This window comes from Oncorhynchus mykiss, chromosome 7, assembly GCF_057628025.1.
Source record: "Oncorhynchus mykiss isolate SJ-2025 chromosome 7, ASM5762802v1, whole genome shotgun sequence".
NCBI lineage: Eukaryota > Metazoa > Chordata > Actinopteri > Salmoniformes > Salmonidae > Oncorhynchus > Oncorhynchus mykiss.
The window spans coordinates 65,804,635-65,831,986 of NC_143028.1; the positions used below are offsets into that span (position 1 = coordinate 65,804,635).

At 42.8% G+C, this 27,352-nt stretch overlaps 2 protein-coding genes across 14 annotated transcripts; one reads left to right on the top strand and one right to left on the bottom strand.

Moving 5' to 3' along the window:
* Positions 1-243: 243 nt before the first annotated feature.
* LOC110528420 (transmembrane and coiled-coil domains protein 1) lies at positions 244-23,148 on the top strand. 13 transcript variants are annotated; one of them, XM_090241762.1, is made up of 9 exons: positions 269-351; positions 2,529-2,625; positions 10,829-10,990; positions 13,426-13,504; positions 14,538-15,304; positions 19,453-19,878; positions 20,873-21,321; positions 21,610-21,745; positions 22,111-23,148. In XM_090241762.1, the coding sequence occupies exons 5-9, from the start codon at positions 14,723-14,725 to the stop codon at positions 22,423-22,425; spliced, it is 1,908 nt and encodes a 635-aa protein (XP_090097888.1). In that variant the 5' UTR covers positions 269-351; positions 2,529-2,625; positions 10,829-10,990; positions 13,426-13,504; positions 14,538-14,722; the 3' UTR covers positions 22,426-23,148. The 13 variants fall into 13 exon arrangements, with proteins under 13 accessions (XP_090097891.1, XP_021466142.3, XP_090097892.1 ...); XM_090241764.1 differs by having other exon boundaries at positions 10,829-10,985; XM_090241767.1 differs by having other exon boundaries at positions 10,829-10,985; positions 15,036-15,304.
* h1m (linker histone H1M) lies at positions 23,086-26,683 on the bottom strand. Its single transcript, XM_021610472.3, has 5 exons — positions 26,549-26,683; positions 26,187-26,452; positions 25,826-25,940; positions 25,143-25,186; positions 23,086-24,966 (listed from the first exon to the last, which is right to left on the bottom strand). Exons 1-5 carry the CDS (start codon positions 26,640-26,642, stop codon positions 24,547-24,549), a joined length of 939 nt encoding a protein of 312 aa, XP_021466147.3. The 5' UTR covers positions 26,643-26,683; the 3' UTR covers positions 23,086-24,546.
* Positions 26,684-27,352: the final 669 nt, after the last annotated feature.

A 27,352-nucleotide genomic window follows, 5' to 3' on the forward strand; every position in this document is an offset into this window, starting at 1 on the left:
TAGTATCCGCAAAACACCAATCTCAACGTCAACAGTGAAGAGGCAACTCTGGGATGCTGGCCTGGAGTAGTTCCCTCTATTATAATAATAAGTCATGAATAGGCTTACAGTGTATTTTTTTGGACTAATGAAATGGGTGGAGCAGAAAGTGCTGTTAGGTAGATTAAATTAGTTAGGATTTTCTTTTTACCTTATTTTTTTCAACCCCATCCAGTTTGTGGCGGCAATCCACTTTTTGGGGTTGTTGTCCGAAGAAGATTTCTTGAACACGCTCTTTGACGTCATCGTGGCAATGCTGTTCCATCCGGAGAAATGAACTGGCATCATCAGCACAATCCTCTCAGCGCCTATGTAAGTTGAAGCCTGTAAATGCATAATATATCATATAGTTTGCTTTACGAACTATAGTGTCATTGTGGTGTGAAGAACGTCTATGTTTGTAGTATATTTCCTAAAGAGGTATTGTTTATGAACTTGTGTTCAACCTGATGCTAGCTCGATGTGGTAGCTAGCTAATGTTAGCTGGCTAACGTTACCCCCAACCAACCTGTTCTATCTCGCTAGCATTAGCTAAGCCAGATAGCCTGTAGCTTGTTAGTGTTGCTGTCTGGGTGCAAGCAATTTACGATTACTTTACTGTCTGGGCATGGGATAGCTAGCTAGCTACACTGCTTGCTTGGGTGTGTCATACAGCATTCAAATGTCCATTATCACATTTCCAGTGAACATGTGTTACCTACATTGTCATTAAACTAACGAGTTATCTATTAATCGTGGCTAAGTAATTAGCTAGCTAAGTAATGTTGAAGTTATTATGTGTAGTGTGAGGGTCTGCCAGGTAGGGAGTAACACGAAAGCCACTCAGCCGGTGGCGCATCGTCGGGATGTGCTGCGGTGTAAATCCACTGTCAAAAACTACAGCGTACACACACTAGGTGGGTCAATGTTTTCAGCATGTCTGTGAGATCATTAGCCATAAACAACATGCAACAGACAAAAAGGAGTTGTGCATTTTTTCATGGTATTTGTCAATTGTCGGGTTGTCATTTTAATTTGGCCTGTATGCAGTAGTGCTAGTGGATGTAACATTGGCGATTCAAATCCACACATGCTAACTAACCAGCCAGCTAACGTAAACTCACCCCATTCCGTACAAATGTGCGCAACCGCAACATTCAAACGAGGCTACAAAGAAAACCAATGGGACTATGTTGACGTTAAAACCGGGGGTGTGAACTAGGTTTCTATTCAAGCGTTGATCGAAATGGTAATGTCTCTATAGTATTGGAGAAAAGTTTAAAAAACGGACCCTCAGTTACATCGGGATGTGTCATGTCCTAACGTTCAGCACTCATAAAGCAACTATTTCTGTCTTACAATCTCTCTCCACCAGGTGTAGCACTACTCTCATCCTTTAAAAACAAGAAATGGACAGTAAGGGGGGATACCTAATCATTTTTTTTCATCATTGCATGCAATCATCATTCTCAAAGCCGCTGTTTATTTCTAAGATCACTTTAGCACCGCCCTAAAAACCCTGATTCAAATTCGACAAACCTTCAAATAGGTATGTAATGACACATTATATAAACTCTTTATAGTGTTTTATTTACATTTTAGAGGCGATAAGTTGGACAGATCGAGTGAAAAAAAGCTATTTTCCCACACATCTCTCCGTCTCACTATCACGCGTTAGTTTCGCTTCCCCACCCGCCATTTTTAAAAAGGCCTGACGGGGCTCATTGTCTGCTTGAATTATGCCGAAACGGGCAGTGTTTAGGTCATGTAATTGATTCTGTTGGAAAGGGGAGAAATTGTACTTTACAATGGTATTGACATTACAGTTGATCTGGAAGTATTACGTTTTGGGGGCGCTAAGATAAGGGCAATTGTATGGACCAAGGCGATGTACGAGTTTACGTGAGTTTATGTTAGCGGGCTCATTCTGATATTGATGGTGGTTTTGTTTGGCCACTGACTACTGATAGCTGCACAACTTATTTTCAATGCTTGCCAAAAGATACCGAACTTAACTTTACGCTGAGTTACACTGGGTTCAGAACGCAATCGTGGTTACTTTAAGACACCATGGAGCCGGCGCGAGATATGGGTCTGAAAACATACCTCAATGCATGGATGGGATATGCCACTACTCCAAATATTACCTTTATCCACCCTGCTCCATCAAAAATATTGAAGTACTGCTTGTTTTCCCAGAAAGCTAGCATGATGACAAAAATACCAGTTATCAGTAGCCACAGCAGCCATTATGGAATGGCATGTCTGCATTGAACAATAAAAGAGCTCAAATCAAATGAAAGTTTTATTGGTCGCATACACAGTTTTGTTTGTTATTGCAGGTGCAGCAAAATTCTTGTTTCTAGATCCAACAGTGCAGTAATACCTAGCAATAATAAAATAAACTATACACATATAATCCAGAAATATCAGAAGGAGCAATGTCAGATCCCAGAAAATATAGGTGTGTGCCTTTCCAAATCATGTCCAATCAATTGAATTTACCACAGGTGGACCCCAATAGAAACATCAAGGATGATCAATGGAAACAGGATGCACCTGAGCTCAATTTCGGGTCTCATAACAAAGGGTCTGAATGTAAATAAGGTATTTCTGTTTTTTATTTTGTAAAACATTTGCAAAAATGTCTAAATCTGTTTTCGCTTTGTCATTATGGGGTATTGTGTGTAGATTGAGAATTTATAAACTAACAAAATGTGGAAAAAGTCAAGGGGCCTAATACTTTCCGAAGGCACTGTACATTTTAAAGTTGGTTAAAGAGTATCTAAACATTTATTGTCCAGTGTTCAATTACTATGTATATAGAGCAGCAGTCTCTAAGGTACTGAGCGGAGGCCGGCTAGTGGTGACTGTTTAACAGTCTGATGGCCTGGAGATGAAAGCTGTTTCTCAGTCTCTCGGTCCCAGCTTGGATGCACCTGTACTGTCTCCGCCTTCTAGTCTCATCGTTGTTGGTAATCAGGCCTACCACTGTTGTCGTCAGCAAACGTGATAATTTGAGTTGGAGACGTGCATGGCCATACAGTCATGGGTGAACAGGGGAGGAGCGGGCTGAGCACACCTCTGTGGGCCCCTGTGTTGAGGGTCAGCGTGGGGGAGGTCTTGTTGCCTACCTTCGCCATTTGGGGTTGGGAGTTCAGGATCCAGTTGCATGGGGAGGGGTTCATACCCGAGGCCCTGAGCTTAGTGACGAGCTTGGAGGACACTAGGGCGTTGAAGGCTGAGCTGTAGTCGATGAATAGCATTCTTACTAGAGGTTGACCGATTTAATCGGAATGGCCGATTTCATTAGGGCCGACTTCAAGTTTTCATAACAATCGGTAATATGCATTTTTGGACACCGATCATGGCCGATTATATTGCACTCCACGAGGAGACTGCGAAGCAGGCTGACTACCTGTTATGCGAGTGCAGCAAGGAGCCAAGGTAAGGTGCTAGCAAGCATTTCAACTCGCCCAACTCGGTTTCAACTCGCCCAACATGCCTAGAAAGTATCTAAGTTACCTGTAAACTTGGTCCAAACATTTCAAACAACTTTCCTAATCCAACCTTAGGTATCCTAAAACGTAAATAATCAATACAATTTTTAAGACGGGATAAACTGTGTTCAATACCGGACGAAAACAAAGTGAAGCACGTTCCAGGCCCGCGCGCACCAAAAGACTTGAGTCCCTCTGAGTGACACATGGAAATAACAGGGCTACTTCTTCATTTCTCAAAAGAAAAACCATCAACCAATTTATAAAGACTGTTGATATCTAGTGGAAGCCATAGGAACCGCAAGCAAATTCCTATTAAAAAGAGCTTCCCATAGAAAACTAATAGAAAACACATTGACCTCAACAACAACAAAATTCCCTGGATGGATTGTGCTCGGGGTTTCGCCTGCCAAATCAGTTCTGTTATACTCAGACATTATTCAAACAGTTTTAGAAACTTCAGTGTTTTCTATCCAAATCTACTAATAATATGCAAATCCTAGCTTCTGGGCTTGAGTATCAGGCAGTTTACTTTGAGCACGCTTTTCATCCAGATGTCAAAATACTGCCCCCTAGCCTTAAGAAGTTTAACTACACATGGTTGAGGAAGTTACTAGTTTATCTAGCTTGTCCTGCGTTGCATACAATCGATGCGGTGCCTGTTAATTTATAATTGAATCATAGCCTACTTCGCCAAACGGGTGATTTAACAAGCGCATTCGTGAAAAAAGCACCATCTTTGCACCAATGTGTACCTAACCATAAACATCAACGCCTTTCTTAAAATCAATACACAAGTATATATTTTTAAACCTGCGTATTTAGTTAATATTGCCTGCTAACATGAATTTCTTTCAGTTAGGAAAATTGTGTCAATTCTCTTCGGTGCTGTGCAACAGAGTCTGTATATGCAGCAGTTTGGGCCGCCTGGCTCATTGCAAACTGTGTGAAGACCATTTCATCCTAACAAAGACAGCCAACTTCGCCAAACTGGGGATGATTTTACAAAGCGCATTTACGAAAAAAGCACAATCGTTGCACGAATATACATAACCATGAACATCAATACCTTTATTAAAATCAATACACAGAAGTATATTTTATTAAACCTGCAATATTTAGTTAAATCCAGGTTAGCAGGCCATATAAAACTAGGGGAAATTGTGTCACTTCTCTTGCGTTCATTGCACACAGAGTCAGGGTATATGCAGTAGTTTGGGCCTCCTGGATCGTTGCGAACTAATTTGTCAGAATTTGTCATAATTATGACATAACATTGAAGGTTGTGCATTGTAACAGGAAAATTTAGACTTATGGCTGCCACCCATTAGATAAAATACGGTACGGTTCGTATTTCACAGAAAGAATAAACATTTTGTTTTCGAAATGATCGTTTCCGGATTTGACCATATTAATGACCTAAGGCTCGTATTTCTGTGTGGTATTATGCTATAATTAAGTATATGATTTGATAGAGCAGTCTGACTGAGCGATGGTAGGCAGCAGCAGGCTCGTAAGCATTCATTCAAACAGCACTTGTGCGTTTGCTAGCAGCTCTTCACTGTGGTTCAAGCATTGAGCTTTTTATGACTTCAAGCCTATCAACTCTCGAGCTAGTTAGCGGGGTGCGCGCTAATAGCATTTCAATCGGTGACGTCACTCGCTCTGAGACCTTTGAAGTAGTTGTTCCACTTGCTCTGCAAGGGCCGCGGCTTTTGTGGAGCGATGGGTAACGATGCTTCGAGGGTAGCTGTTGTCGATGTGTTCCTGGTTCGAGCCCAGGTAGGGGCGAGGATAGGGACGGAAGCTATATTGTTACACTGGCAATACTAAAGTGCCTATAAGAACATCCAATAGTCAAAGGTGTATGAAATACAAATGGTATAGAGAGAAGTAGTCCTATAATAACTACAACCTAAAACTTATTACCTGGGAATATTGAAGTCTCATGTTAAAAGGAACCACCATCTTTCATATGTTCTCATGTTCTGAGCAAGGAACTTAAACGCTAGCTTTTTTACATGGCACATATTGCACTTTTACTTTAATCTCCAACACTTTGTTTTTGCATTATTTATTTGAGGCTAAATTTATTTTATTGATGTATTAAGTTAAACTAAAATGTTCATTCAGTATTGTTGTAATTGTCATTATTACAAATACATTTTTAAAAAATTGTTCGATTTTAATCGGTATCGCCTTTTTTTTGGTCCTCCAATCTGTATCGGCGTTGAAAAATCATATTCGGTTGACCTCTAATTCTTACATTGACATTTCTCTTTTCCAGATGGGATAAGTCAGTGTGCAGTGCAATGGTGATTGCATCATCTGTAGATATGTGAATTGTAGCGGGGTCTAGGGTGTTTGTTTCATGTAGGTGATATGGTCCTCTCAAAGCACTTCATGATGATTGGCTGACACTGCCATTCCAAAATGGCTGCTGTGGCTACTTCTAGAAAAGGGCAGTTTTCTGCTGCTGTGGCTGCTGCTAGCTAACAAAAAGGGCATTTTTCTGGGAAAATGAGCAGTATTTAGATCTTCTCTATGGAGCAGTGTGGATAAAGGCACAGTGGCATATCCCATTCCTGCATTGAGGTACGATTTCCGACCCATATCTTGCGTCGGCTCTTCTGTGTCTTAAATCCCTAGTTTAAAAGCGACTGTTTCCTGGAAGCTGTGCAGCTCCATATCCCCTACATTTTCCCCCACATGGGCCAGCCCCCTAGCAATTTGAGTTCAATCAATGAGGTTCAGCCCCTTGCCATTTGAGTAACATCTAATAAGAGGCACATCATGCACACACAGCAGAGCAAGAGAGGGCAATGACATGGTGCACACATTTGCACATATGTGATGTAGTACGCAATTTTCAGGGAACCACTTTTGGCTCGTGAGCACTGGTTTCAAAACTACTGGCTAAAAAGCATAGGCTACAAAAGTACCGTCCTCACAAGCCAGAATGTTGAATCAAATTCCATTTGAACTTACTGTACCTGTTGTCTGTGCGGTATTAAACAAACTTTCCCAAACACTGGTACTACTGAGATTTGGCACATGCGCAAAACCATGTAAACACCTGGTATGCATGCATTGCGTGCATGTACTTCCGTCTTGTATTGCCCACTTTTCCTCAGGAAAAGAGCAACATAGAGACCTCATTTTGAAGTCTGTTTAATAATATTTCCTGTGGATATTTTGTGTCAAATTTCAACCCACAAGGACAATCGGGTAGTGTGAATGAATGAAATTATATTTTTGTCAAATCGCTAATTGGCAACCCTTCCCTTACGGGATTAATTGACACACATTACAAATGAGTAAGTTCAAATATAAATATATAAAAAATTTGCAACATACCGAATGTATACAGTGCCTTGCGAAAGTATTCGGCCCCCTTGAACTTTGCGACCTTTTGCCACATTTCAGGCTTCAAACATAAAGATATAAAACTGTATTTTTTTGTGAAGAATCAACAACAAGTGGGACACAATCATGAAGTGGAACAACATTTATTGGATATTTAACTTTTTTTTAACAAATCAAAAACTGAAAAATTGGGCGTGCAAAATTATTCAGCCCCTTTACTTTCAGTGCAGCAAACTCTCTCCAGAAGTTCAGTGAGGATCTCTGAATGATCCAATGTTGACCTAAATGACTAATGATGATAAATACAATCCACCTGTGTGTAATCAAGTCTCCGTATAAATGCACCTGCACTGTGATAGTCTCAGAGGTCCGTTAAAAGCGCAGAGAGCATCATGAAGAACAAGGAACACACCAGGCAGGTCCGAGATACTGTTGTGAAGAAGTTTAAAGCCGGATTTGGATACAAAAAGATTTCCCAAGCTGTAAACATCCCAAGGAGCACTGTGCAAGCGATAATATTGAAATGGAAGGAGTATCAGACCACTGCAAATCTACCAAGACCTGGCCGTCCCTCTAAACTTTCAGCTCATACAAGGAGAAGACTGATCAGAGATGCAGCCAAGAGGCCCATGATCACTCTGGATGAACTGCAGAGATCTACAGCTGAGGTGGGAGACTCTGTCCACAGGACAACAATCAGTCGTATATTGCACAAATCTGGCCTTTATGGAAGAGTGGCAAGAAGATTTCTTAAAGATATCCATAAAAAGTGTCGTTTAAAGTTTGCCACAAGCCACCTGGGAGACACACCAAACATGTGGAAGAAGGTGCTCTGGTCAGATGAAACCAAAATTGAACTTTTTGGCAACAGTGCAAGACGTTATGTTTGGCGTAAAAGCAACACAGCTGAACACACCATCCCCACTGTCAAACATGGTGGTGGCAGCATCATGGTTTGGGCCTGCTTTTCTTCAGCAGGGACAGGGAAGATGGTTCAAATTGATGGGAAGATGGATGGAGCCAAATACAGGACCATTCTGGAAGAAAACCTGATGGAGTCTGCAAAAGACCTGAGATTGGGACGGAGATTTGTCTTCCAACAAGACAATGATCCAAAACATAAAGCAAAATCTACAATGGAATGGTTCAAAAATAAACATATCCAGGTGTTAGAATGGCCAAGTCAAAGTCCAGACCTGAATCCAATTGAGAATCTGTGGAAAGAACTGAAAACTGCTGTTCACAAATGCTCTCCATCCAACCTCACTGAGCTCGAGCTGTTTTGCAAGGAGGAATGGGAAAAAATGTCAGTCTCTCGATGTGCAAAACTGATAGAGACATACCCCAAGCGACTTACAGCTGTAATTGCAGCAAAAGGTGGCGCTACAAAGTATTAACTTAAGGGGGCTGAATAATTTTGCACGCCCAATTTTTCAGTTTTTGATTTGTTGAAAAAGTTTGAAATATCCAATAAATGTCGTTCCACTTCATGATTGTGTCCCACTTGTTGTTGATTCTTCACAAAAAAATACAGTTTTATATCTTTGTTTGAAGCCTGAAATGTGGCAAAAGGTCGCAAAGTTCAAGGGGGCCGAATACTTTCGCAAGGCACTGTAGGTTTTCGTCAATACAAATGTCTTTGACTCTGTCTAGAGGTAGACCGAATAATCGGAATGGCCGATTTTAATTAGGGCCAATTTCAAGTTTTCATAACAATTGGCATTTTTGGACACCGATTATAGCCGATTACATTGCACTCCACAAGGAGACTGCGTGGCAGGCTGACTACCTTTTACACGGGTGCAGCAAGAGCCAAGGTAAGTTGCTAGCTAGCATTAAACTTATCTTCTAAAAAAAACAATCTTAACATAATCACTAGTTAACTACACATGGTTGAGGAAGTTACTAGTTTATCTAGCTTGTCCTGCGTTGCATATAATCGATGCGGTACCCGTTAATTTATCATCAAATCACAGTCTACTTCGGCAAACGGGCGATGATTTAACAAGCGCATTCACGAAAAAAGCACTGTCGTTGCACCAATGTGTACCTAACCATAAACATCAACGCCTTTTTTTAAATCAATACACAAGTATATATTTTTAAACCTCCATATTTAGTTAATATTGCCTGCTAACATTTAATTTCTTTCAGTTAGGGAAATTGTGTCTTGTGCTGTGCAAGCAAAGTCAGGGTATATGCAGCAGTTTGGGCTGCCTGGCTCCTAGCGAACTGTGTGAAGACCATTTAATCCTAACAAAGACCGTAATTCATTTGCCGGAATTGTACATAATTATGACATAACGTTGAAGGTTGTGCAATGTAACAGCAATATTTAGACTTAGGGATGCCACCCGTTAGATAAAATATGGAACGGTTCTGTATTTCACTGAAAGAATAAACGTTTTGTTTTCAAAATTATAGTTTCTGGATTTGACCATATTAATGACCTAGGGCTCGTATTTCTGTGTGTTATATTATAATTAAGTCTATGATTTAATATTTGATAGAGCAGTCTGACTGAGTGGTGGTAGGCAGCAGCAGGCTCGTAAGCATTCATTCAAACAGCACTTTCCTGCATTTGCCAGCAGCTCTTTAATGTGCTTCAAGCATTGCGCTGTTTATGACTTCAAGCCTATCAACTCCCGAGATTAGGCTGGCAATACTATAGTGCCTATAAGAACATCCAACAGTCAAAGGTATATGAAATACTAATGGTATAGAGAGAGTCCTATAATAACTACAACCTAAAACTTCTTACCTGGGAATATTGAAGACTCATTTTAAAAGGAACCACCAGCTTTCATTTGTTCTCATGTTCTGAGCAAGGAACTTAAACGTTAGGTGTTTTTAAATGGCACATATTGCACTTTTACTTTCTTCTCCAACACTTTGTTTTTGCATTAATTAAACCAAATTGAACATGTTTCATTAGTTATTTGAGACTAAATAGATTTTAATTATGTATTTAGTTAAAATAAGTGTCTATTCAGTATTGCTGTCATTAAATATACATGTATGTCTGATTTAACGTTTATCAGATTAATTGAGCTAACAGCTCTGTTTAGCTCGAAGTCAACTGCCTCCTATTGTAAAAACAAACGCACCCCACACATTCCATTTTGGAAAATCTATCAGTCACATCACTCTAACTAACGTTAGCTAGTTACACAACAATTCCTCCCCGGGCGCGGCAGCTCCCTGCATCTCCCGAAACCAGTGTATGTGTGTCTTTCACATGGGGTTGGGTTAAAAGCGGAAGTCACATTTTGTTTACCTTATGCGCAATTGACCAATAAAGTGATCTTGATTAGCTAAGAAATATCACGCTCCCAGACATACAGTGCCTTTAGAAAGTATTCACACACCTTGACTTATTCCACATTTTTGTTGTTGCAGCCTGATTTTTAAAAATTGATTCAATTTAGATTTTGTGTCACTGGCCTACACACAATACCCCATAATGTCAAAGTGGAATTGTTTTTCAAAATGTGTACACTTTAATTACAAATCAAAAGCTGAAATGTCTTAAATCAATAAGTATTGAGTATGAATACTTTCTGAAGGCTCTGTAAGCTACTCAGAGGAGACAGTTGGCAATGGTTTGCCTGTCCCAGGGCAGAGTTTGCACCTGTTTGGTCCTAGTTTTCATGACAGCTCACTGGATTAGCCAGAATGATATACAGTGCAATAGTTTATTGAATCTGGAGCGCATACTCTATTGAGTCTTGATAAACCACACATTAAATGAGCGAATCACATGTATTTGAGTTGAGTCTGAAAGTACAGTGTTGAACTGCGGTGAGTTTGTCAAAAGCATAAAGATCACATTTACCAGTCAGATCATCTAAAGTCAATGGACAAACTATGGTCTTAATGGTAAATGTTTATCCCTGGTGATTTTGGAAACCTGCCCTGACATTTCTCCACTCTTTCAATTGCAGCATGTGATATTCCTAAACATCACTGGATACCGTTGACTGAAGAGGAAAGGACATCCCACGTCTTTTATTTTGGAAAGAGCGGTTTTGAAAACTTCCCTGGAATATTTAGCCTTTTCTTATGCAGAGAAATCCTAATACGCCTGCTGATGACTGGAACGTAAGGCATGTGTCCCAGTAGCTCGCCAAACAATTTGCTTTAGGAAAGAGTCAACTGGCTATTGCACTGCATATCATTTTGCCTAATTTTTGTCAAAAAATAGGGAATTTCTTTGCCTTATGGTAGATGAGGAAAGAAGGCAGCTCCTGAGTTCAATTTTTTTGTTCGTCCTAACATTGTTGAAAGTGGCATTAATGTTTCAGCCATGTTGACTTTCATCAGAATGAAGAATAGCTTATGGTAGATGAACAGTGGAAAAAATAGATCAGAAGATCAATGATCAGCAGGCTGACACAGCACATTGAAGGGAAATGGAAACACTTTTTAGGACATATAGCAATGCAAAAAGTTGTATTCAATCCACTAACACTAAACAGGTGTAAAGCCTAGTGTTTCCCTTCCCCTTTAAAGCTGGAATCATTAATGGTGAAACTGCCATGTCCTTTTGGGATATTACAACAACAAAGAAGTTACTGCAGACAACAAACTCTCACAAAATAATAAGAGGTGCTGGGGGCGGACAGGGGCGCTTTCCCCCCTATTGCGGATTCAATCTTTAAGATGATGTCATCTTGCTGGGCCTTGCTGTAGATGCCGTGTGAAAGTAAACTGTTACAGTGAATGGACACAAGTACAGATGTGGTAGATACATTTGCATGCGGCATCTTATCTATGTAGGCACAGGCAGTATAGACTGTAGACATACGCACACTGGTGTGACCTTGGAAGGCTCGAGGCGGCGGGGGAGAGTGATAAGCGAGTGTTGGCCAACCCTCTTAAGTCAGAAAATGTAGCGGACTAGAGAAGGAAGAGAGACTGGGTGTCATGGTGTGTAATAGTGTCATGGTGTGTGTGTGTCACTGTGAATGTTTGCTACTATTCTCATCTATGTACTTAGCTGTGGATGTGCATGTTGGACTGCATCTGTGATGGTAGGTAGTCTGATATTATAGCATTAGGCCTTGTGTTCCATTAGCCTTTCTGCTTGTGGCACAGGTGTTTTAGCTATAGTGTTTTTGGATATGTTGGATGTGCCTGCTTGTTGACAGTGACACACAATATCTGTGCTGAGTCACTCCTATGTTTGTCTGCTTAATAATGTATGAACAACACCGTTGGACTCACTTATCACTCTGTATTACCTTCAGGACACAATGGAACATACACGTCTCTGTGTGTGTGTCACATGGATGTCACTGTGTGTGTCACATGGATGTCACTGTGTGTGGAACATGGATGTCACTGTGTGTGTATCTGCTCAACTGTTGGCCACAGCGTCCCCTCATTGAAATCGGGCCTGCACATAGCCTATAGATGGCCATACCTTTCAGTCTGGATTGCAATAAGTCGAACATGGGGTGAAATGAGGAGGAGGGGAATGGGCAAGCACATTAGGGGACTTTCAGTGACAGACGAGGAGGATGCTGATATGACCGTTGTTGACACTTTGTTTTAGGTCAGTTGTTAGTTAGAGCAAGGGTTTGAATAGTTTCTCTCTGTGGGTGAGATTAGCCATAGTGTTACACCCAGTGTTGGGTTAATGTTACAGGGTTAGTGTTATAGTTATGAGGAAGGGACTTTCTCAAATGAAGCAATCTCTCCTATCCATTTGGGATACTTTCCCTCCATGCTAGTAGTGTTTTCTCTATGCTGTTCCTGCATAGCACAACCTCCTAATGTGAAGGAAATACAGGTGATGTATCATCATTTCAGAGTGAGTAGGGGCGGTAGGGGGGCTTGTGTGGGTAGGGGGTTGTCAGTGGTGCCAGTAAACTGGTGGTGACAAAATGTTTCACCTTTCTTAGTTTTGTGCTGATTAGGCAAATGCTGCCACAGGCCAGTAATTGGTGGGGTTGAGAGGCACTGACGGCACTGTGTGTGAGTGCCAAACAGCAGCCTAATTTCCTATATAGTGCACTACTTTTGACCAGAGCCCAAATGCTGGAAAAGGTAGTGCACTATTGTAAGGAATAGGGTGTCATTTGGGATGCTACCAGTGACTCTAAGCAACAGGCTCTTAGCTCACTACATGAAAGACACTATTAGGTTTTGACATTGTCTGCTAGTCAGTGTCTCTCCAGCTTTGTGTCCCTCATTTACTTATGTTATTTACTGTACCACTCATGATGCATCAATGTATCAGAGACCTCTACTGCTCTATTCTCTGAGTAATCTGGATGGAGTCATCACTGTTAGGTGTTCCACACATCTTCATGTCTAAGTTTCACATTTTGAGTGTGCACTGGGCAGTGAAGATAAGGACTGCTCCTCCTTCTAGAATACATTTTTAGAAGTAACTGAATAGCCTCAGTGTGTGTTTGTGCACATACAGGTCTCTTTGATTCTGTGCAGTTTATACATGGCTGATTTGAGCGTGAGTCAGTGTGCTGCCATACCAGCATAATTTATTTGTATCTCTTCATTTGTTCCAATTTGATAGTGATTTTCCTCTCATGTTGACCACCTCCTCCGCAGCAGCCAACCCTGAGCTGTGAGTCAGAAGAGAAGCTGGACGGATGGTAAGCTTTTTTTCTCGCTCCATTTCTCCTCTCTTTCTTGCCAACTGTTTCTCCTTTTCCCTCTTGCTTTCATCCTCCATATCTCTCTCCCTCCCTTTATGTCCCTCTCTCTTTCAATCTTTCTATGCTGTTGATAAGTGAAAGATAGTCTTTATATAATGTGCTCTCCATGAACTCAGCTCTCAGACGCTGTAGATTAGCCATAGACAGCCCCATGTTTGATTCTGAGGCCAAAGCTCTCTACAGGGAGAACATGGTGCAACTCTGGGTGCCTCTGGCAGATAAGACCACCTGATAAAACTATATTAATTCATATTTTAGTGCTCACTCACCATCCTTTTCATATTATTTAGCTACAATAATTTTAAACTAATTTGAAATCCTAAAAGAATATATGGTTTCTTTCACCCATTTGGTAAAGAAATTGTTTCTGAAATGCTGTGTCTTATATTAGACGACAATGTAAAAGGACGGTCTGAGTGTCACTTAGGCCTACTGTCTGAGTGAATAATTAAGGCAATGTTTGTTTGCCTCTGCCTGACCAGGGAACCACAAAGATTAGGCTAGTTAACCCAGTTCCTGTGACACACTTCCGTCCTCTAAAAGTGAATTTGCAATTTGATACGGTCACTGTGGCACTTTAGTGTATCTATGGAAATTGTACAATGAACCCCATTTCAGAAATGCATTATTTATTTATTTTTTTAATAAAAAAATGTTTAGCATGACACCCATCATTGCTGTAGATTAGGCTTGTGCAGTAGATTTATTTTGTAAGTGGGTTTAGACATATCAGACATTATTTGGCTTATATGGATTTCTATGAGAACATTTACTATTAATTGCCATTAAGAATATCTGGACATAAAAAAACAAAAAACAATTTGACTCAACTAGTAACTCCAAGTCTCAAAGCCGACCCTAGTACGACTGTCTGCTCTTTTGTGTAATCAGTTTTAATTCTGCTACTTTTTTTGTCCCGTCCACTCACTGCTGCATGTCATAATCCATTTTATTTTCCTTGTTGTGTTAGACGAGCATGACTTTGAGCCAATCCGCAGATGCATGCATGTGCACAGGGCCCAGTGCCATCCCCCCTGCTTCCCGGCTTTGAAGCTGCCTCTGAGAGGGGGTGTGGCGTCGGGACGTAGCTAGACCCTCGCACCCCCAGTGTTGGCACTGTGACCCTGTGGCTGAGCGTCAGCCTGGCGCCCCCTGATGGATCAGGCTAGCAGTGAGCAGAGTCCTGAGGAGCCGGAGGTGGGCCGAAGGGCGTCTGAGTCAGAGCACGGCCTGTCCAAAATCACCCACAATGCACTGGAAAACATGGGCGCGCTGGGCCACGGCCTGAAGCAGCTCTTCCAGCCGCAGCGCCGCCGCTCGTCCGTCTCCCCGCACGACGCCACCACCTCCTTCTCTATGGGTGGGCCCGCCCCTGAGCCCCCGGACAGTGGGGTTACAGAGGTTGGGGATTCTCCCGCCCCCGGTCCGGACTCTGACCCCCACGCTACTTCCTCCGCTCCCCCTGCAGCTCTGAGCCGCGTTCTGCAGCAGATCAGAAGCGCGCCCCCAATGATAAAGCGAGGGACCAGCCTGCAGAGCCGCCGCAGCAAGACTGGGGGGACTGGGGACCCCCCCCAGAAAGGCAGCCCCCAGATCCACCGGAGGAGTACCCAGGAGGTGATGCTGCTGCAGGATGGCCGCCCGCGCTCCTCCTCCACTACGGACACGCTCACCAGCCCCACCCTGGCCGACATGCTGCTCACATCCGGGTACCACTCCACTGAGGAGCCTGACCAGGTGAGTTTAACCCCAACCCTGGCCGACATGCTGCTCACATCCGGGTACCACTCCACTGAGTAGACTGACTGTGTAAGATTAAACTAGGGGACCTACTCACTGGGACAGACAAGCCACTGCAAAGCTTTTTGTCCTACACTAGTTCAAAAGTTTGGGGTCACTAGAAGGCCAGCATCCCGGAGTCGCCTCTTCACTGTTGACGTTGAGACTGGTGTTTTGCAGGTACTATTTAATAAAGCTGCCAGTTGAGGACTTGTGAGGTGTCTGTTTCTCTAACTTGACACTAATGTACTTGTCCTCTTGCTCAGTTATGCACCAGGGCTTCACACTCTTTCTATTCTGGTTAGAGACCGTTTGCGCTGTTCTGTGAAGGGAGTAGTACACAGCGTTGTACGAGATCTTCAGTTTCTTGGCAATTTCTCGCATGGAATAGCCTTCATTTCTCAGAACAAGAATTGACCGTGTTTCAGAAGAAAGTTATTTGTTTCTGGCCATTTTGAGCCTGTAATTGAACCAATACATGCTGATGCTCCAGATATTCAACTAGTCTAAAGAAGGCCAGTTTTATTACTTTTTTAATCAGAACAACAGTTTTCAGCTGTGCTAATAACATTAATGCAAAAGGGTTTTCTAATGATCAATTAGAAACTTGGATTAGCTAACACAACGTGCCAATGGAACACAGGAGTGATGGTTGCTGATAATGGGCCTCTGTACGACTATGTGATATTCCATAAAAAATCAGCCTTTTCCAGCAACAATAGTCATGCAGAATGTCTACATAGTATTTCTGATCAATTTGATATTTTAAATGGACAAAAGAAATTGCTTTTCTTTCAAAAACAAGGACATTTCTAAGTGACCCCTAACTTTTGAATGGCAGTGTAAATTTAAGAAGCTGGCCTCCCGGGTGGCGCAGTGGTTAAGGGCGCTGTACTGCAGCGCCAGCTGTGCCATCAGAGTCCCTGGGTTCGCGCCCAGGCTCTGTCGTAACCGGCCGCGACTGGGAGGTCCGTGGGGCGACGCACAATTGGCCTAGCGTCGCCCCACGGACCTCCCGGCTGGCTTCCGGGTTGGATGCGCGCTGTGTTAAGAAGCAGTACGGCTGGTTGGGTTGTGTATCGGAGGATGCATGACATTCAGCCTTCGTCTCTCCCGAGCCCGTACGGGAGTTGTAGCAATGAGACAAGATAGTAGCTATTGAATACCACGAAATTGGGGAGAAAAAGGGGTAAAAAAAATAAAAAAAAGACAAAAAAATTTTAAGAAGCTGCTACTACTAGAGAAACAAAAGATTCATGACTTCTTGTGCTGTTAGATTAAATTGGTCAGATTTCGGCCAACTGGTTTGCCGTCCTCTGGATGTTCTTTGATGGAGTGAAAGGAGCTGTCAGTGCTGATAGGTCAGAGAGAGAAATATTGTGTGTGTGCGTAGGTGACTATGTGCTCTAAGCTTTTCTATATTTAGCTGTGGCCTGTGGCTGCCTCTAAGTGTACTTCAGGTCAGCCAGAGAACGCTTGCCTTGCAGGCCAAAACGAGCTCAAACTTTACACCATTGACACTGTTCTATAGCCCCCAAGATCTAAAATGTTCCTCACAGGAATTTCTCGCATCCATTGAAATGTGTAGTACACTGATTGAATACTGACTTGTAGCAGGTAAATGATCAAATCCTTTACATTGTTAAAATTGAGCGTTGAACTCCTAGACAACTAGTAAAGCTGGCGCCTCATTGTGTCTGAGGTATACCAATCAAGCACAGTGCATATCCCTGGCAGTTATCTCACAATGCTTGATGACACCACCAAGCCTTTTGAGAAGTACTGGTATGAATCTGACTGTTGGATGGATAAGGCTAAGCTGTCTGTTGCACCAACAGACAGTGATCACCCTGTGTGTACGCAATGAACTCTCCTTACAAGAGCAGCTATCGGACTAGGGTCTAACTAGCATCGAGACATGGCTGTGGTTGAGGGACTCAGTCGACAGTCTGTCATTCTTAGAGCAACAACTGTCCTGTCCCACTGCCTCTTTTACGCAAGCTGTCTGAGCTGACAGTGATGGAAAGGGGGATGTACTCGCAACCCCACTGTGGTGGCCTACGTCTTTCCCAACTCCCAAGAACAGCACAGAATCCCTCTTTGCACAAAGTTAATTCTCTTCTGACCTCTAACACTGCCGTTCCAGAATCTGTTTATAGCAAATTGATTTGAGAACATAGTGCCACACCCATTTTACTTTTTCCACATTTTGTTACAGCCTGCATTTAAAAATGATTACATTTAAATGTGTCACTGATCTACACACAATACCCCATAATGTCAAAGTGGAATTTTGTTTGTAAACATTTTAGAAATGAATAAAAAATGTGAAGTTGAAATGTCTTGTCAACAAGTATTCAAACCCTTTATGCCAAGCCTAAATAAGTTTAGGAATACAAATGTGCTTAACAAGTCACATAAGTTGCATGGACTCATTCAGTGTTCAATAAAAGTGGTTAACATTATTGTTTTAATAACAACCGCATCGGTGTACCCTATACATACAATTATCTTAATCGATTAGTGAATTTCAAGCACAGATTCAAACACCATGTTTTTCAATGCCTCACTAAAAATGTCAATGAAGATGTATTAAAAAAACAAACAGATGCTGAATATCCCTTTGAGCATGGTGAAGTTATTAATTAGGCTTTGGGTGGTGTTACTACAAAAAATACAGAGTCCTTCCTAACTCGGTTGCCGGAGAGGAAGGGAACTGCTCAGGGATTTCACCATGAGGCCAATTGTGATTTTAAAACAGAGTTTTTAATGGTTGTGATGTGAGAACTGAGGATGGATCAACAGCATTGTAGTTACTCCACAATACTAACCTAAATGACAGTGTGAAAAGGAAGCCCAAACAAGCATCCTGTTTGCAACAAAGCACTTAAGTAATATTGCAAAAGATGTGGCAAAGAAATGAACTTTTTGTCATGAGTACAAAGCCTTATGTTTGGGGCAAACACAGCACTGAGTACCACTCATCATATTTTCAAGCCTTGTGGTGGCTGCATCATGTTATTGGTATGCTTGTCATCGGTAAGAACTAGGGAGTTATTTAGGATACAAATAAATGGAATACAGCTATAAGCACAGGCAAAATTCTAGAAACCTTGTTCAGTCTGCTTTCCAACAGACACAATTCACCTTTCAGCAGGACAATAACCAAATCTACACTGGAGTTGCTTACCAAGACATTAAATGTTCCTGAGTGGCCTAGTTACAGTTTTGACATAAATTATCTTGAAAATCTATAACAAGACTTTAAAATGGCTGTCTAGCAACAATCAATTTGAGAGCTTAAATCATTTAAAAAATCATAATTGGCAAATATTGTACAATCCAGGTGTGTAAAAGCTCTTAGATTTACCCAGCTCTTAAAGACTCAGCTGTAATCTCCGCCAAAGGTGTTTCTACAAAAAAATAATTAATTATGTTTTCACATTGTAATAATGGGATATTGTGTGTAGACAGGTGAGAATGTTTTATTTATTTAATACATTTTGAATTTAGGCTGTAACACAACAAAATGTGGAATAAGTTGTCGGGGTGTGAATACTTTAAGGCACTAACATTTCATTTTTCTGGTTGAGCCTTAAGCTTATGTATGAGGTGGCACACACAGTCTTTATGGCATCCCTGTCTGATGGATTACTGCTCAGATTATACACATGGATTCCTCTGCGTTAATATATGAAAGGTATGGCCCAGCTGTTTTACACATTGTAGGAAACCAGTCTGAGTATAATGGTAGGTAACAGGTAACCTTATGATTATAGGGTGTTGGTATTGGTTGGTTTATTATGTTAGTGCTATAGTTTCATATACATAAAGGTCTGATGTAGGATGAAGACAAGTTTCTTCACCACATCAAATAGTGACCATAGCAACTGGCGGAAGCTTGTGGTAACTGTTTTGCAGCCGAATGATCATGATAGTTTATGAAATGATGAAACTCAATATTGCCCCTGTTGATATAATAGGCCTTCCCCTTCCAGTTCAATTTAGTTATTTTTACACTCTCACTCAATCTCACACGTCAGTCTCTGATTTCCATCTTCCCTTTATCTTCTCTTCCTCATTACACTCTCCCTTTCCTTGGTCAGCTGGATCGTCCGGACGGCTCTGGCCCGGCCATATCGCCCAACGCTATTTTCTATGGAGCCGACAGCTACGGGCTGGACTCGGTGGACAGCACCCCAGACCCCCAGCGCACAAAACAGGCCATCGCCCAGCTGCAGCAGAAGATACTCAAGCTCACAGAGCAAATCAAAATCGAGCAGAGGGCCAGAGACGACAATGTGGCAGAGTACCTGAAGCTAGCTAACAACGCAGACAAGCAGCAGAGTGCCCGCATTAAACAGGTGTTTGAGAAGAAGAACCAGAAATCAGCCCAGACCATCCAGCAGCTGCAGAGGAAGTTGGAGCGCTATCAGCGCAAGCTGAAAGAGGTGGAGCACAACGGGATCCCCCGTCAGCCCAAAGACGTGCTCCGAGACATGCACCAAGGCCTCAAGGACGTGGGCGCCAAGGTCAGGGCTGTTATGAACATTTTTAATCACATTTACTTTCCCTGTGAGCTGTTTTGTTAGTCATCCCATGTATTTTTCACCACTGTTATACTAATTCCTGCCAGTGTAGTGCGCCACTGCATCTGTTAATGTGAGTAGTACCACCACAAATGTACAATTTGTCTGGTCTTAGCCACCTGTCCTTGACTTCTTTGCAGAGTGGTTAGCAGTACACAGCTTCTAACAGAGTCCTATAGAACACAAGTAGAATACGTATCTCTCAGACCTGGGTTCAAAATTACTATTTGAAATCATTTATAATACTTTAGCTGGGCTTGATTGGCACAATGGAACAGTTGCAAAACATCATACCTGGCCTATCTGGCACTCCAGGCAGACTAAAGATATTTGAACCCAGATATAGTATATCTATGTCCCTGTCCATTAAGTAAGGGATAAACACAGACATTCTGTAGATTATCTTGGAAATAACGGAAGACTTACTTATCTTTTAAATGCTAGGGACTCATCCCAGTTGTTCATTCTATGTGGTCTGTTGCCATGCTTGCTGGCTAACACAGGCATGACCTCTGCAGCCAGAATAACAAGAAAGTAGCTGCATTTGCATTTATTTAAGCTGTTTTCTATCAACATCCATTAAGATAACGATGAGCTGATGGTGCTAGATTTTGCCTGGCATAGCTAGAAATGTTAATTACGAGGAGATTGCATATATTCAAATAAAAAAATACCTGATGCTGAAAACAGATGGTAAAACTAGAAACATGGGAGGATTTGACAGCATAGCGCCACTTGCGTAAGGACTAGAGAAATTCATCATTGCAAGGTGTCCTGATTTTATATTTTCAAGCGGACCTGTTATCTGGTTTTAATGTCCATTCTAGAGCCCTTCTAGCCAATCACGAACAAGTATTCAACAATGCTGTGGTCAAAATCTCCTTTAATTCACACTTTAGTCCCACCCCAGTTAATATCTATCTGTCCTTCCCTACAGGTGACTGGTGGCCTCTCCAGCTTCTCCCACGCCACTCACTCTGCAGCTGGGGCCGTGGTGTCCAAGCCCCGAGAGATTGCCTCCCTCATCCGCAACAAGTTTGGCAGCGCTGACAACATTTCGTCCCTGAGGGACTCCCTCGACGAACCCCAGGAGGATGGTCACGGTCTGGGGGGGGCTTCCAGCCCAAAGTACGGCAGTGAGGATGACTGCTCTAGTGCCAGCTCCGGCTCGGCAGGGGTCAACAGCGTCCCCGGGGGCCCACCCAGCTCTAAGGGTCTTAACACCCTGGACCCCGGCCAGTCATTGGGCTTGGACACGCTGCTCCACGAGGTTCAGGAGCTCCGGGACAACCAGGGCCGGCTGGATGAGTCGTTCAACAGCCTGAAGAGTCACTACCAGAGAGACTACACCATGATCATACAGGCCCTGCAGGAGGAGAGATACAGGTAACCAGTCACTGCCACACACAACCTCGCAGGTACTACATACACTTTACTGAGTCCTCATTTACAAAGGACACGGACTGTCACTAATACTTATGTGATAACCTAAAATCTGCATGTATTTACCACCCCTCCCTGAGCTCAAATCGCTCATAATTGCAAATCTGTCTTGTTATTAAACACTTTTTACATTCAAAAGAATGTATTATTCTCACTCAGCAACAGAAAACATCTCCTCCACCTTTATGAAAGGAAGCGTGTGATCGGTACCTGACCTCTGTGTGTCTCTAGGTGTGAGCGTCTGGAGGAGCAGCTCAACGACTTAACAGAGCTCCACCAAAATGAGATCCTCAACCTGAAGCAGGAGCTGGCCAGCATGGAGGAGAAGATCGCCTATCAGTCCTACGAGAGAGCTAGAGACATTCAGGTAGGTTGTTTCTCCAGTACTTGAAAGAAGGATTATGGAATGATTATGTTTGACTTTTAGCTCCAAAGGGCCTCAATAGTGCGTCTCCAGTGAACCCAAAGCGTATTCTTAGTCTGGGACATTTTTTGTATTATTATCATGCTACATGATACAGTAGTTGTCTAGTTGTTTGTGCTGAATTGTGAAAGTATTTCACACGGTGATCCATGGTCTTCTCAATGACCTCAATGGTCAATGACCTCAATGGTCAATGACCTCAATGACTGTAGTTATGTCTAGCCATGTTTGTGACGAAGTGTGTTGTTGACATTCCACACTGTGAACCATGGCCGTCTGAAAACCCTGTCTCTCCCCTCCCCCTGTAGGAGGCGTTGGAGGCATGCCAGACGCGGATCTCCAAGATGGAGCTGCAGCAGCAGCAGCAGCAGGTGGTCCAGCTAGAAGGCCTGGAGAACGCCACGGCCCGCACCTTGCTGGGAAAGCTCATCAACGTGCTGCTAGCCATCATGGCTGTGCTCCTGGTGTTCGTCTCCACTGTGGCCAACTGCGTGGTGCCCTTGATGAAGACGCGTAGCCGCACCTTCTCAACCTTGCTCCTTGTTGTCCTTCTCGCCTTCCTCTGGAGGAACTGGGAGGTCATCTCCCAGTACTTGGACCGCTTCCTGTTGTCCCCGAGTTGATCTGCAGGGGGGCCTCAATGAACGACAACAGAGGTGCGGGGCTCTCATAACGATCAGGGATGGCGACGCAGGACCTGGCGGGACGAGAGGGGACTAACTAACCCATGCACTGCCTCTGATGCAACTGTAGTGGCGCCAGGCCAGCCCAGTGGATGGGGCTTAGTGGAAAGGAGGAGGAGCCAGGATACCTTTCTCCAAGGAGTGAATTTGTTTACAGGTGGAAGATGTTTATTGCATTAGAATTGATTCAAGTGGTATTGAATTTGTTTATTGATATTGCTATCATTAATGCAGATGATTGAGGGCTTTCTTGTGGCTGGATTTGGATAATGAACAGCTGGCATTTTGCTGATCCACATGGCTAGTGTTGTCTTTCGTTATTCCTTTTCTCTTTCTAAGCCTAAAATGTCTCTCTTCTCAATCACCCCAGTCTGCTTGTCTTTCTGGGAGGATCGATAGACTAACTACAGTACACTGTTGTGGACCATATCTATCTGGATCAAGCAATTGATGGGTTCTCGAGCAGTATATTTTATATGGACAAGCTGAACGCAATGATGGGCCTGATTGGATAAGGACGCTGAGTCGGAATATGCTCAGCCCAGTTGGTCCTGCCCCCTGCAGAGATGAACATATTTGAAGAGCTGTAAAAATGCTCAGACTGTGCTTCCATACCGTTTCTATTAGTGACAATAAAATAGGACTTATTTTTTTTAAATGAAAGATGGACTGGTCCTTGAGTCAAACCATGACTGGGTGATGTTTGTTTCCTTTCTCAAATCCAGGTTCACAGCACTGTTTTATAGATCTCCTGGCTGACTTGAGAATTTGATCAAACTTCCAGGGAAAAAAAGAACCAGCATCACACCTAGTGTCACTGCCCAAAATGGTACACAGCATCTAGATGTGCAACATTCACCTACCATTTAATGCATACTTTTATAAATGCAATGCAGTATTCTATTGGAAATGATTGCGCTGTCGAGGTGCTCAATGGGCAAGGCTATGGTTGGAGTACCCCACAGAACATTTGGTATGATCAGTTTAAGCTCAGTGTCCTTGCACACCCTTGTGGACAAGCTGAAGTGTAGAAGAGGTGCATTTTGTTCACTTATGACCCATACACTTCTAATAACCCATGGCAAATGTATCGTTAATCCTGACTAGAGCGAACACCAACCTTGTATAACCACTCAGATTAAGGATAGTGCAGTGGTAATCCAAGGCTGGGAGAACCCACTTTGCCATCAAATGTCAGAAACAGGATGTACTAGTAATGCAATTCACCTGGCAGGAGAGGCTACCTCTGCTGAACAGGTCTAAATAGCTATACCAATTTTGGACTCATGAATTTAAATGCCCACCAATGTAACTCAGTTAAGACAATTTACAATGCCTACCCGAACGCTTGTTTTACTCCAATTTTTGGAAATTTTGAAATCAGGCTGTCAATTTGAGTGGTTAATTTCTCCAGCCCCCAAGAGTTAACTGCCACAAGCATTTAAAGATGGACTCAAACTTATCAAGTACAACAATCGTTGGTGGATTTGAATTTCCCAGGGGAGACTAAAACTCAGCCAAAAAAAGAAACGTTCCTTTTTCAGTACCCTGTCTTTCAAAGATAATTCGTAAAAATCATACCTTCACAGATCATTGTAAAGGGTTTAAACACTTTCCCATTAACGTGGAATGGTCGTTAAGACACTAACAGCTTACAGACGGTAGGCAATTAAGGTCACAATTATGAAAACTTGACACTAAAAAAAGAGGCCTTTCGACAGACTGAAAAAGATGCCCAGGGTCCCTGCTCATTTGCATGAATGTGCCTTAGGCATGCTGCAAGGAGGATTGAGAACTGCAGATGTGGCCAGGGCAATAAATTGCAATGTCTGTACTGTGAGACGCTTAAGACAGAGCTACAGGTCGGACAGCTGATCGTCCTCGCAGCAGCAGACCACATGTTAAGTTTCCTGAAAACAAACACTTGACAGTGAGAGGACATTTTTGTTGCCGCTGAGTTTAGTATGCAGTTCTACACTAAAGGATACCGCAACAACGTCAAAAAAGAAGCTTTATTCAAAAACAGTGAATCTTTAAAATCCACATTTGGATGACAGGAGATCACTCAGCTGCTCCTTTCTTGCCTCGTTTCCCTGTGGTTCTAGCAGCAGGAGCCCCCTCGCCCTTCTTGGCTGCCCCCTCGCCCTTCTTGGCTGCCCCCTCGCCCTTCTTGGCTGCCCCCTCGCCCTTCTTGGCTGCCCCCTCGCCCTTCTTGGCTGCCCCCTCGCCCTTCTTGGCTGCCCCCTCGCCCTTCTTGGCTGCCCCCTCGCCCTTCTTGGCTGCCCCATCGCCCTTCTTGGCTGCCCCCTCGCCCTTCTTGGCTGCCCCCTCGCCCTTCTTGGCTGCTTTGGTAGTCTTCAGTGCTTTGGGCTGGTCCTCAGCAGCCACCTCAGCCCCTCCTTCCACTGCAGGCCTCGTCGCCTTGGGCTTCTTCGTAGGGGCCACCTTGGAGCCACCAGGAGCCTTCTTGGGTTTTGCATCCTTGAACATGAAATTGACTGTCAGATTTGCCATACAATCACCCATTGATTAGAGCTAACATTTTGCCATGATAAAGCCCAAACGGAACAGTACCCATTATGACCAAGGTACATAAACTGCTTACCCACCAAAACCACGTGAACTATGTCAATAGTCAGAAAAAAATAAAAACTTGCCTCTGAAGTCTTCTCCTTTTTGGCTGTAGTCCGTCTCTCAGAAACTAGTGATGTAAATGGAGCGACATGCAATCATGGACACCACAAAAAGGAGAAGTGAGATACGAATACAAATCATGAATGAGCATTGTTCTGACAAAGAAAAGTTACTGCGATATTATACCAATACCTAGACTTGAAGTAGCAATTGGTTAAAAAAAAAATCCTATAGCTTGTGCGCCATTGTTTAATTAGTGAACCAATAGGTTTCAGCACATTTCCATGGCTGATTAAAACTAATTTCTCATGCTCTACAGCAGACATTTGTGAGCAATATGCTCCCAGATAGCACAAATACATCTGCCCAAAGTCCTGCAGATTCATTTAGAATGCCTAAATTATTAACTCTACATTGTTTATACATCAGTTAGACAAACATTCTATTCTGATGTCTCACCGACATCTTCCCAATGTGCAAACGTGCTCCAAACTACACATTCCCCATGCAATTTCATACGTCGGCTCGTTATCTGGGTTTGGAACATCAGCGCTTAAGTATCGTGATAACTCCTCACAAGGTCCCTGGCAACTCCCAGCCCTCCATTGCAATGTGTTGCTCAATAAGCAACAATTATCCCAACCAATTGGGCAGATGGGTTTAGACGTAACCCTAAGGACTGATGATCACAATAGATTCAGTTTACCTGCTTCCTTCTCCTTGGTCTTCTTGGCTCCAGCCTTGGAGGCCTTCGCCACATTGGGATCAGTGTTCTCAGTGGCCTTAAGCTTGGGCTCCTTCAATTTACCCCTGACTGCAAGCTGGAAAGGGAGGGTGACGCACTACATTTTAGAAACAGCAAACCCATATTCAACGCAATGTTTTGATGTAACAACTTGTATAATAAACACTGATGCTCAAATGTGCATTCAAAAGGTGGTACCAAATCCAGTAGGCACATTTGGCAGGTACGCTACAACACAGGAAAGTACTTAATTGGTTGACATCTGTAGTCCTAGTTAATTATCCTAACAAAAAAAAGTTATATATAGGTTTGGGTCACTTACCCGAAACCTCCCCTGTGCGCCGCTTGCAGTGGAGTTAGGTGGCCTCGCTAATACCCCGCTCTCAATTCCTTTGTTCAGGGCCTTGCGCATCATGTACTTCAACCTCACCTGGTCCAAAGATGGATATTTCTCTGTTATGTAACTACGAATGGCCTGCGAGGAAACACCCTTTCGAGAGTCCAATTCCTTCAGCGCTTCTTTGACCATTATCATCGTTGGTGGATGAAGGTGGGTTTTCCTTGCCACATCAGGTGCTTTGCTGGACTCTAACAAAATGAAAAACTATTTATAACCGTAAACTAACAAAATATCAGTAATATTAAGATACCTTTATTGGCCAAAACAACACATGGGTTACAAACCGGATTTAGCTTTTCCCGACACTTTCTCATCTTTATTGGGTGATTCAGAAGATGCGATTCCTTCTTCGGGGGCTACCGTTTTTTTAGGTGCCATTTTCTAACGATAAATCTTAAATTAACTTAAAAACAGAACGCCTATTTTCTCACCTTTAAAACGGGATTGGATTCCAATTTTATGCACTCCAAACAACTCAGCCGCAAACCACGTGGTTCATCAAACAGGTGCTCACAGTTATTAGGTAGGCTTCCACTCAGGACACATCCCACTAGTGTGAAGTCGATTCCTTTCCTCGCCTCTGTTCCTTCTTTGCATCCTTTCCTTTATTGCTCTGATCAGCTGCTTACATTTACTGTTCTGGCATATTAAACACGATTCAACAAACATAAATAAAATATGAAAACATTTATGCTTCGATCATACTGACTGTTATTGCATTTTGGTACACCAGAAGTACATTAATTTCCAATGGAACACTGCATTTGCCTTGCAGCATTGTGTTGCGGAGGCAGTTGCAGTGTGTTCTGTGTGGTGCATATGTTGGATTTATCGAACTGTATGCTTAGACGGCTTGAAGGAAATGGTAGCAGAAGGTGAATGTTGAACTTTTGTTGCACACGTATCCAGAGGATGTTGCATACCATTTTGCATAGTAACACGATAGGTGTGATGAAGACGTTACACCTAGATCACACGGACTGAGTCATTGCGTTTTGGTTACACCAGAAGTACATTAATTTCCAATGGAACGTTGCGTTTGCCTTGCAGCGGCAGTTGCAATGCATTCTGTGTGGTCCATATGTTGG

Excerpts from the sequence above, each read along its gene's own strand:
- LOC110528420 (XM_090241765.1), top strand. The coding sequence starts at position 14,723 with ATGGATCAGGCTAGCAGTGAGCAGAGTCCTGAGGAGCCGGAGGTGGGC. Across the intron at positions 21,322-21,609 it reads CTGCAGGAGGAGAGATACAG|GTGTGAGCGTCTGGAGGAGC; the intron begins GTAACCAGTCAC and ends GTGTGTCTCTAG. Across the intron at positions 21,746-22,110 it reads AGAGAGCTAGAGACATTCAG|GAGGCGTTGGAGGCATGCCA; the intron begins GTAGGTTGTTTC and ends CTCCCCCTGTAG.
- h1m (XM_021610472.3), bottom strand. The coding sequence starts at position 26,642 with ATGGCACCTAAAAAAACGGTAGCCCCCGAAGAAGGAATCGCATCTTCT. Across the intron at positions 26,453-26,548 it reads GTCGGGAAAAGCTAAATCCG|AGTCCAGCAAAGCACCTGAT; the intron begins GTTTGTAACCCA and ends TCATTTTGTTAG. Across the intron at positions 25,941-26,186 it reads GCGCACAGGGGAGGTTTCGG|CTTGCAGTCAGGGGTAAATT; the intron begins GTAAGTGACCCA and ends CTCCCTTTCCAG.